Source organism: Micropterus dolomieu, linkage group LG04 (assembly GCF_021292245.1).
Source record: "Micropterus dolomieu isolate WLL.071019.BEF.003 ecotype Adirondacks linkage group LG04, ASM2129224v1, whole genome shotgun sequence".
In the NCBI taxonomy this organism is placed as follows: domain Eukaryota; kingdom Metazoa; phylum Chordata; class Actinopteri; order Centrarchiformes; family Centrarchidae; genus Micropterus; species Micropterus dolomieu.
Genome location: NC_060153.1, coordinates 25581437 through 25593074, shown reverse-complemented (window position 1 = coordinate 25593074; position 11638 = coordinate 25581437). Strand labels below are relative to the sequence as shown.

The 11638-nt window shown below is 43.0% G+C and overlaps 1 protein-coding gene across 2 annotated transcripts in view; it reads right to left on the bottom strand.

Moving 5' to 3' along the window:
* Positions 1-391: 391 nt before the first annotated feature.
* The window catches only part of rnf38 (ring finger protein 38), a 25222-nt gene continuing 13975 nt past the window's right edge, over positions 392-11638 (bottom strand). For both annotated transcript variants that reach the window (XM_046047633.1, XM_046047634.1), the window contains exons 4-13: positions 7995-8197; positions 6200-6569; positions 5938-6099; positions 5454-5624; positions 4360-4545; positions 4123-4226; positions 3934-4018; positions 3579-3700; positions 3348-3447; positions 392-2888 (exon numbers count right to left, since the gene is read on the bottom strand). In XM_046047633.1, the coding sequence (XP_045903589.1) occupies positions 2826-2888; positions 3348-3447; positions 3579-3700; positions 3934-4018; positions 4123-4226; positions 4360-4545; positions 5454-5624; positions 5938-6099; positions 6200-6569; positions 7995-8197 (1566 nt within the window). In that variant the 3' untranslated portion in view covers positions 392-2825. The remainder of the gene's footprint in view (positions 2889-3347; positions 3448-3578; positions 3701-3933; positions 4019-4122; positions 4227-4359; positions 4546-5453; positions 5625-5937; positions 6100-6199; positions 6570-7994; positions 8198-11638) is intronic.

Genomic DNA, 11638 nt, shown 5'->3' with positions numbered 1-11638 from the left:
AGAGAGAGAGAGAGAGAGAGAGAGAGAGAGAGAGAGAGAGACTCAGTGCATCATAAGAAATCCCCCAGCAGTCTAGGCCTATAGCAGTCTAACTAAGGGATGGTTCAGGGCTCACCTGAGCCAGCCCCAACTATAAGCTTTATCAAAGAGGAAAGTCTTATGCCTTCTCTTAAATGTGGAGATGGTGTCTGCCTCCTGAACCCAAACTGGAACCTTGTTCCAGTATGTCTCTTGGATTACAGAACTACACTGCCACCAAGAGGACTGTCCCAAAAACACAACTTCTGTCTTGTGGGCCTCAGTGGAGAAGGAATTCAACAAAATTACATTTTTAAAAGCTGAAAGAAAGGAAAGGAGGAGTTGAGGAAAGAATAACTGGAAAACAATGTTGTAGAAGAGGATGTTATACATTTATTATTGAACCAGGGGTAAGGGATTTAAAAAAATCATTGCACTACTTAAGTAATACTAGTAATAACTCTCATACAAAATGTACAAATGTTAAAAATTTCATCATCATAATAACAGGCCTTCAAATGATTTTGGTTACAGATATACATAATGAAACTACTATGACACCATTTTAATGACAGCTTCATAGAGTTAGGAAGAGGACAATATTCAAACAACCCAACAACTTGCATGGAAAAGATTAACAAAATGAATTGATAAGCACTAATCATACTGGTTGTGCCATTTTCTGAAAGACATAAATAGTGGGACTGAGGTAATTGCTAGTGTACCAAGCAAAAAAACAAAACAATCCTAAGACACAAACATGGATGCATACAGTCACAGATAACCTTTGATCCTAAAGAAAAAAAAAAGATGACAAAATGTGATTTCCCTCCATTGCCATGGATATTACAAAACGTTATACACTGAAGAAGAGTTGTAAAATGATCTTCCTCCTGGACACTGGTTTGCATTTACTGGAAATCAAAACTCAGGTTTGAACAAATGTATTGGTCTGATGACACTAGATGAACACAAGCTGTACCTGGAGAAAATGAAGCTTTAGAAAAAGAATCTCAGATGTAAGACACTGCAGGTGCCTGGCTGGACTTTCCAAGCCAAACGTCTATCCAGACAATCTCTATAAGGCCTATGACAGGCTGCCATCTCAGCACAAAACACCAATTGTGATAAATAGTGATAAATTACATTAGAATACCTATTTTGTCCATGAAACATCCAAGTTCCACCATTGCATGCTGTCACAGGCCTTACAGAGATCAAGTATTATTAAGAAACATAGCCCCAAAACCTCTGGGCATACACAGATGTGCAGTGAGAAGAATATAAAAGAAACTGATATTTGGGAAACTGTAGGTACAGGAAATTGATGTAGAGAACATGCATGTTTTTAATGCATTCAAACGTTTGTTCTTACATCAGTGGTTTGTTCAGAATGAAAAGTGTGTAGGTCTTAAATCTACATATTAAAGTGCTCAAGTGTCAAACCCATCGTCTGGTGAAACAGTAAATTTAGTTGCAGACTTTTAAATCTCTTCAAACTTGTTCCTTGTCCATGATAGAGAAAATGTTGCATCTGTATTTACCAACACTTACAGAAAGCTGCTTGGGTACCAAGACAGATACACAGTTATAGACACGTTTTCACAGGCCTCATTCCCATGTGAAAGCTAGTAAGAGCATGTATGAATGTTTTGGTGATGATTTTAATAAATGTTTTGCATCCACCGTGTCGCATCTGTAAGATCCAGCTGTATTCACATAATGCGCCCTGGGGGAGAGCTTAGTGGATATCCAGAAAGATGAATAGACCTGATCGGTCTTTCAAAAGTCTCCAGCCTTTACTACGAACAGTGCAGATGGGCCAACATGGAGTGATGGAGTCAAACTTGTAGAGAGGGGGGAAAAAAGAAACATGACAAAAAAGCATTGCCAACTTCCCTGGAGGAGTTCTTTATCCTACACTATGATTTTTTAACTTTGTTTTCTAAATTCTTGGCTGCAAAGGTCTCAAGCTACCTTCAGCCCCCAGTGAGTCTAAATCCATGTGGATTTGATTTGGGGGGGAATGGGTGGATCCATGCACTTTATCACATGAACTCACACACACCCCCACAGAGAAAACAAAGTCTATTTTTTACTGTTCCAAAGTAGCTCACTCTTTGACACAGTGTACAGTATCTTTGCCTTTACCCCCTACAGACTGCTCTCACGCCGAGGAATGCAAGAACACACATACATAAGTTAAAAAGACTGATACTGCCCACCGGCAATTATAATGCATCTAGTAAAAATGACAGCCTCTGCAAGCCAAGATGTGAATGCTTAATTATAGCCATAATAACAATGAGATTAACATAAAATTGTTGGACTGCCAATTCTCCATAAATGTTTGTTAGTACAACTATACAGACGTTTTCCAAAGAAGTCTCTTTCTCTGTCCATCACCTTGAAGACTGAACAGGTCGCATCAGTTTGGAAGGGCTCATAATGAGTTTAAGACAGTACACATATCTATGTCCACCTGCACATGACACTGTATGTGTTTCAAAGGCCATTCATAGGAACCATGAGCAGAAGGCAGAGACGTAGGGGTGTAGTAGTTCAAAACAGAAGGCCCAGGAAGTCCAGCAACAAAGTGAGCTTGAGTCAGTAGAAAGTTGCTGATTCCAGGTGAGAATTACTGTTAAGTGTCCTGGGGGATATAGAGTGAAGAAAGAAGGAGCACTGGTCCCAGATATGTGGCAGAACATGTGAGTGCAGGAGTATGACAGAAGTAGAGAAGTTCACTGATTTGTTGGTGCATCCAAAAGGGAGTCAGGGATTGTGTGGGTATGGACTTTGTGAGGTCACTCAGAATCCCGCTGGACCTCAGAGGCGTCGGCTCGACAGATAGGACAGGTTCGGTTAGCCTGGAAGGAACACAAAATGAGGAGATGAGGGTTAAGTGGGTAAAAAGATCGATACTAGTAGATTTTTAAAAACAGCGGCTGTGGGCGGCTGTGGCTCAGGAGAAAGAGCGGGTTGGCCGTTAATCGGAAGGTCGGCGGTTCAATCCCTGGCTCCCCCTGGTTGCGTGTCGAAGTGTCCTTGGGCAAGATACTGAACCCCGATTTGCCCCTGGCGGCTATTCCGCCAGTGTATGAGTGAGTGTGAATGTTAGTTTCCGTTTGAGCACTTAGGCTCAGTGTATGAATGTGTGTGACTGGTGAATGCAGATGTAGTGTTGAGTGGTCGAAAAGACTAGAAAGGCGCTATACAAGTACGGAGCATTTACATTTTATTTAGCAATATTTTGAGACAAAATCCTTTTCCTGCAATGTAATCGCAGCAATTTACAGCTATCCAAATGGCTGAATGTCATTACTCACCTTAAGCCACTTGTCTACACACTTGGCGTGGAATTCGTGATTACAGGGCAAGACCCTTAGGAGCTGGCGAGACTCAAAGTCACACATACATACCACACACCTATAAGACAAAACAAGGTTGGTACCATTTAAAACAGTGTCTTGTACCAATTCCACCTCAAACCTGTAGTCAACCACAAGCAAGATTCCTCACACCGTGTACATTTTAAAAAAATCCAGAAAGGTACTCACAGTGTTTGCTCAGACTGATGGTTGTTGGGGTTGAACCTGTATGATGGAAGCTGTTCTATATCTGCCTTAGTTAGACCACGGGGCTTAGCCTCTCCTAGACGTTCTGCGAGGTTCAACAGGGCCTGAAGGTTTCACGCAAAAAGGCAACGTTTAGATGACAAAGATCACCATGGAAACAGAGTACTAGAAACTGGCTGTATTAATCAACTGTTAAAGTTTTGTGGAAACTGACATGAAGCGACCGGTTTAATGCGTGTACTATTTAAAAAAAAAAAAAAAAAAAAAAAAAAAACCCAAATCCTAATGTGTGTCATGTCATAACATTATTCTTGGCGCAACAATGTGTTTGTCCTACCTCATAGTTCTCCACCTCTCCTTCGTCCACATCCAGCTCTAGACTGATAGTGGGGGCCACATTTGGGGGTACAGGAAGCATGGATCTATAGGAGGTTGAAGACGAAGTAAGCAAAGTTTAGTAGAGTGCATTTGTGTCTCAATTCTATTGCAAATTTACCTGTACAGTACAAAGTTAAAAAACACCTACAGGAAGTAAGGCAGGAAGCTGGGGTGATAGGGTGACGGGGGTACAGCCTGCTGAGAGCGGTAACGCCGACTTGTGAATCGGCGAGGCATAAAGTGAGGATAGGGCTGTGAAAGAAGGGACAAAGAGAAAAAAATAAAAATAAATCTATTTATTCCACCACAGGTAAAAGCATAATTTTACTATAACCATATATTATAATCCAAATAGATGATTATGATATGTAATGACTGTACTCACCACTGTAAAGAGCTCCTGTGACAGAGGGTCATGGTGCGAGAGGAACTGGAGTGGTGTGGAGGGCGGCAGGGTGGAGTGAGGCTGGTGGTGATGGTGGTGGTGGTGATGGTGGGCGTAGCTAAAGCCTCCACCCACAGAAAGCTGCTCTCCTAGAAGCTCAACCTCATTTTCAATCCTCTGTAAGGGCTGCGGGGGAAAAAAAAGAAAAGAAAACCACAGTGTGTTATCAATCATGACAAATGCATCACGGGTGTTACGGTGGCACAGCAACTGGGCCAAAGTGTAGCAGCTTTGTAGGACACTTGAGGAAAATCAGGACAGTAAGATATGTTTGGTGGCTTTATTTTTGTTATTGGTTTAATGGAGCGATTAAAGTTGTATGTTGCATTTACTATGATAAGAGTAATTGCAAATGATATGAAAGACGTATTGTCTACATTGTGATGACCCATATGGAATTTAGTGTCCTCATAACATATTTCAACAAACAAAAACCAATTATTTTGTGACTTAATAGAAAGAGGTAATTACTGTTAATTTCACTAATGTAGCACCGTCAGATAAGGTTTGAAATGTTTAAATAGACTGTTATGCAGCCTTTACAACCAGGAAAAAAACATCCATTTCTTGTGATGGATAATATAATACGTATGGAATACGTATATACGCACGGGAAACATAATCCCAGAGAGATTAAAACAATTAACTCTATCATTTGAAAGTGCATGATACAGTGTAGATGTCCCAACAGATACTCTAAACTGTTTAAGTAGTTTTGTCTACAAGAAATCACCTTTTTGAATGTTTTTGCTTGTGTCCACTGAATGTGCAACCAAGTTGCTCCCTTGGGCATAAAGTTAACTGACTATTTAAATCAGTTAAATTATATGACACCTATGTTAGGTGACTAGAAAAAAAACAAAATCGAATAACTGTTAATAATTAGCTAGTACTGACTGTCTGTGAAGTTGCAGATAGATCGATAGACAGACACAAACATTAATGACTTCCATGCCAAAGTCCTCATGTTGTCATTATTTTTGGCACAGAATGATCTAAGTTAATATAGATAAATACATAAATCATTCACATACCGATCGAGGCTGTTGCGTCTGGAAAGGCAGGAACTGTCCGGGTGTGGGGAGGTGGGTTGGGTGATGAGAGAGGTGGGGTGGATGGGGAAGCAGGAACTGAGGGTCACTTGATAGCAGTGAGGGAAAGGCATAGGGCACCGGCAAATGTTGCATTGAACATGCCTGTAGCATCTGGGAAAGAGTGAATAAGAAGAGAGAGAAAGGAAAAAAAGACGAGAGAAAAGTTTTAACTGCATGTACTTTCACTGTGATGATTGTAATGTGCCACATGTTGCCACAAGGTGGCAGCCACGACCTGGAAGATTAAGAAGCCCTTTCACACAAGGAAATCTGCAGGTCTTTGCTACTTTTTCCCCACTTGAGCACTTTGCTTTTCGTTTGGTTGAGCCACAGGAGAGGCTCTACAGCAAAAAGTGTGCGTTTTTTTTATTAACAAACCAACCCACACATTCCTACAAACTGCACACTGCTGTGTTCTTCTCACCGGGTGGTAGTGCTGTCCAGTGCTGAAGACCATGCTGCAGGCGGGGACTTGTTGTGAGGAACAGGTAGGGGGAAGGTGCTGGCCGCTACACAAAGGCGCTGCAAGACCGTGTGGAGGCACTGGGGTCACTGTGTAGGAGACTGGTACACTCCCCTGCTGCAGCTGAGGAGAAAACACACCACAGTTAACACGCAGTCTCTCTCTCTCTCTCTCACACGCACACACAGCGGTCTCACGCATAGAGAGTATTTTGCAGACTCACCTGTTCATGCAAGTCCATGACCATGGCTCCTTGCTGCTGTTGCGTCACATGATGCTGTTGTTGCTGATGATGGTGGTGGTGGTGAGCAGCAGGATGCAGTAGTCGTGGGGACAAGGTGGGGGGGTGAAAAGCTCGGGGGTCCTCCAGACCTGCCCCTCCCCCTCCAGCTGGGGGAGGCTGACCATAGGCGCTAGGTGTGTGTGTTGGGTATGTCGGGTGTGTGGAGGGATGGAGGTTGCGGTGGTAGTTTTCATCCTGGAGCTCTGATGGCGACAGGCGAGGTGTGGGGCCCTGGGTGGAGGAGTGTTGATGGGGAGGCAAGTGACGGGTAGGTCTGGAGAGTCGACCGCGCTGTCGCCTTGCTGGCGGGCTGGAGGTGAAAGCAGAGGGTTAAGTTTTACATTTGGGACCTTGAGGTTTATTTGTCCCTGCCTCCCAACCAGTAGAGGTGGTGGGAAAAAAATAAAATAAATTCTTAGATACATTGCGATGCGGACGTGGAAGATTCTGACTCGAATAACAAATGTCAAAAAAAAAAAATCTATTATTTAAATGTTAATTGATAACATAATGTTGACGGAACACAAAAAAGGTGGAACTCGCGTAAGTGCAGCGCCCGGACTGTCTGTGGCGTGCACATTACAGAGAGCAGTGTTCCTCCTGTATTCGGCACACCACCGCTGCAGAATGAATAACCACTCTACTTAAATGTCAGGCTGAGCGAATGAGAGAGAGCGAGCAGCAGAACATGACATGATGGTAAGTTACAGTCTGGTAGTAAATGTGCAGTGTAGGTCAGTGTGTCCGTTAATAATAGGTTCCCCAACTGCTGGAAAAGTGAAGGTGGTTAGCGCTAGCAAACATCTCCCCTGGACAGCAGGTTTTTTGGCTGTTACGTAACGCTAGCTAAATCGAGTACCAAAATCAGCCAACAATTGACTGTGACATTACAACCCATTCTCACGGCCCAACCGGGCGGAGAACAAATGCGCATGTATACATTTACAGCTGAGGATTGCGGATTACTTTTGATAGCCTTCAACTCAACAATCAATCATGATTTCAGTTAAATGCTAAAGTTGCTGTTACCTTGTCTGTGGTCCTCTTCGTGGACTGGATGATAGAACGAGTGCTTTCTGATTAGATGCAGTCATGCTGTTACAGCAGGCGATGTAAGTTTCGTTTTACAGCGGACAAACTGTAACATTAGAGTTTTTTTCTTTTTACTTGAAATAATCCTGTACTTTGGACACTTTCTTCTTCATCCCTAGCCATTTTCTCTCTTCCTCCACTTTGCAACCAGCGGCATCATAATCACGTCATGTTCACACAGCGTAAGCGTGAAGTGCAACAGTAATAAATGCCCGTGCGAAACAGTGTGCTATATAGTTATATGGATTAAATGAAGCATCGACTCAAAGAGTTTGTGTCAGTGCTTTAGTAATTGAATTAATTGATGAATCGTTTCAGCTAATTATATTTCAGTTTTCAGAAGAGTCTGACATCTGGTTATTAAAGAAATGAGGGACCATGGAGATGAGGTCAATAAAGAAAATTAGGGAGGCAAACTAGTCCTCTTAAGCCAATTAGGAGAAGTTCCTTTTGGATTTTAATGCTCAAATTAAATGCTTAGTAATTATCCAGAGATCCTGTGTATAATAAAAGATTATGCATCAAGATGCATCGATAATGTTTTAAATTCAAATCGCAGCCCTCTGAATCGTAATCGTATCGAATGATTCCTGCCCTTACCACACAGTGGATCTAAGTTGTAGAAATCAACAAGCCACCTTACCTGCGTCTGTGCCGAGCAGGAGTGAGGCATCTCTCCTGGTGGTAGTGTGTGTGGGGGTGAGGTTGTCTCCGACTTGGGGGTCCTGACTCCCAGGGGCGGATGGGGGGAGATGGGGTGGATGGTGGGGGGGCAGATGAGGTTAACTGTTCCAGGACAGACTGGCTGGACAGCCTCTGGCGCTTTGGACTGGGGCTTTCCTCACTCTGCGGAGGGAGGGGTGGAAAACGGAAGATGGGAAAGACGAAAGAAAAGAGTGGGAGAGGACGGGTATTATAGTTAGTGACCCATAGAACTTGTATCAAATCAATTTCACCATGTTTTACAGTCTCTCTGACCTATGGTCCATACCACTACATAGACACTAAGTTCCTTTGTGACTCATGGCATTTCCTGTATGATCCAGAGTGTGTGTGTGTATGTGCCTATATGCAATTGTGTGCATGTGTGTGAAAGCATATTACACCACCAGCGCTTTGAGGCCCTGAGGGTTCAGTCACTTCCTCTTGGAGTGAGGAAATGCAAAACGCAAGACAAGCACTCACAGGCCCTTGTGCAAATCTTAACATACACGCCCTCAACTGGATAGCTTGACAAATACTTTCACATGGAGAGGAAAAAAACAAAACAAAAAACCAAGAGACATAGTTGAGCATTTAGTCAGCCAGGTTTAAACTGACTAAGGAGTGTTTCAATCCCCATCAACTCATCTGTGAGTCATGTCACTTACAGTCAAATAGTGACTCTCACATTTGGCACTTTGTGAGGCAAGAAGAGACGCTCATGTGTCACTTCTTAGTCATTCTCCCTTACGTGGACCTTAGCTGTGCTCTGAAGAACACAGTTCTTTAAAAGAGACACCACACACACAGTTACCGTCTCAACAATTTTTACCTGATCCCTGCTTGCACCGCCCCTCTTCGTGGGAGAGACACATTGTTAAAGTGTGATAAAAATGACTCAGCGGCTGTGACTTTTAACACACACGCACACACACACAGCTCAGCAACCTTGAGAGCAGTGTGATAGCTAACAGGAAACAGCTGGAGAACAGGCTGGAGAAACACACACACAGTTATGGAAACGCCTGCAGACATGCGCAAATTCACATTCACACATGGGCAGCTGCCACTGTTTGAGTTCTACAGCCTATAAAAGAACAATACCTTCAGAAGCTCTTTGGAGGCTGACTCTGCTGTTGTAACCCTGAACAAATGTATTTTGACTGTAGGGCCACACACACACACACACTGTACACTCATGGCTCTATCGCTCACTAGCACTGAATGTGACCCAAGCTTGACCTGCTTATGGGAAAGGCACAATAACAATGACTTCAATTGACCAGAGCGGACTATATGATAGGAGAGGGCTGAAAAGAAGGAAGGGCAATGGAAGAAAAGGAAGTAGAGATCGAATAAGTGCATAAGACAGGCAGAGATGAAAGAGAGGTAAGGATTGGTGGAGCCCCAGGGAGCACCAGACCCTAAATGTCAGAACAAATTTAGGTCATAACGAGGGTTACACACCATGATTCTGAGTGTGCCCCTCTGTGTCTGCCTGTATTTTTATCTGCCGGTTAAATTACCATGCCTGAGCATTTGTGTCTAAGGCGACTGGCGCATCAGCATGCCTGTCCCACCCCTTCGAAGCTGTATTATATATGTTAACGCTCCCCTACCAGCCCTTTCCAGAATTTAAAGTACATTTTTTGTTCTCCCTTTCCTTTTGGAAGTAATAGTAAAATTTTTGCCCACTTTTGACTTGTGTGGTGGTGAAGGGGTTGGAATGACCCAAATATTTTCAAAAAGCCAAATTTTCACACCGTATGTGCATAAATACACAATTGTTTTCCATTCATTCCTGTAAGTCAGTCTTTAATCAATTGGTCTATTGTTAAGGTTGAACAATTCTGATAGTCAAGGCTGTTACTAACTTACTTTTAGAAAGCAAACTTTCTTCAAAAATATGAAAAACTTGTCAAACAAGGGTACCCATTAAAACCCATCTTGAGAAACACAAATAGACATACTACCCTTATGTTATCTGAATAAACTGATGCTAGCTATCAAAGACATAAAATGTGCCGCTTCCACAGTGAAAAAGAGAAATCCTTGACATGTGGGAGGAGTCCTTCATTGCTTGGAGATTTTTAAAAAAGCCAATATTGTTTGGGATACTATTAATACCAAGAGTGAAGCAAAGAACTCTCAAGAAGGCCACTTAACTTTAGTCAGAGACAAAATACTTCGTCAGATTCAAGTTAATTTTATTTTTAATTTATTTAATTTTCCACAACACAATAAAAAAAAAAGTTTCAATTCCATTTCAGAAGACTTGTGTATCATATTCAAAAAAAATATGATACACAGGATTTGTTGTGCACAGGCGTCATTTGTTAAAAAAATAAAAAGTTTTCTATGGGTTATTTTTTTTACAATGAAGTAATATGGAAAACACACTATGCCCATTTCTACACGAGATGGAGGGCACTGGTGATCCACCCCCACCAACAAACCTCTGTTCCTTTCAAAAACAAACCCCTCTCTTCCAACCAGACACCCTATAACCTCTCTACCAGCCGCGCCCCAGCACCAACACCCTAGGGACATCTACTGTGCCAATTTTCATATTTAAGCCAGCCTCTTTTACCCCAATCCTGACATATTCCCTCCGTACATACAACACTCCCTACCCCCCTGCCAATGAGATAAGCTGAACCCCTCTATAGTCCCCTCTTTCTCTACCGCCCTTTTTCCTCTGTCTGGCCTGTCCGAGACCCCGGCCTGAAATCTGAGGGGACAAGACAAGAAGTTGTTAGGCAGGGGACACCCCCCCCCCACCCACTCTCCTTTGTCTGACACCACTCTCCTCCCACTAACGCGGGTAGACAGGCCCATCAAACTTTCATACTAATGGGCAATAGTCTGCATGTGTTAAGCCAGAGATTTTGTGTATGTGTGTGTGTGTGCACAACAAGCACTCTGTTAAAACATAAGGCATATTGTGTGAACACACACACACACACACACACACACACACACACACACACGTTTCCTCTAAAGCCTGAAAAATAAGAGGGGGGGGAGGGGGGGGGGGGACCCAAAAAAACAAAAAAAAAAAAAAACATGCCGACTTTCAGAGGCCCAAAACACACATCGACAGACGAATAGTGACTCCCAGCACTGCCCACAAACATTGTGAACTGCGCTGTGGCTGATATTACAGCACATTCTGCAGTGCTCACACTGTATAGAACGAACACACACACACACACACACACACACACGGCAGGGCAGAGAAGCACGAGTACAGACACACCCTACCACGTTCTATTTCACTATGTCCATGTTTGGGATATGTACGCATCCACTTCTGTGTGTCCACGCAAGTGGATGCGTACATATCGCTTTACTGTCACTGCTGAGAACCAAAATAAAGACAGGTCAACAGGGTGCACGCACACACACACACACTTTAGAAATACCACTGAGCTGAGGTTCCTCTTTTCCAGCATTCAGGGCTTAGAAATTGTGCATGAATGTGCACACAGAGCAAATATGGTCATTTGCTTTTACAGATTCATTAATATTTGTAGACATGCTTCCACTAACACTCATTCTCCCTCCCCCACTTATCCCCCCCCC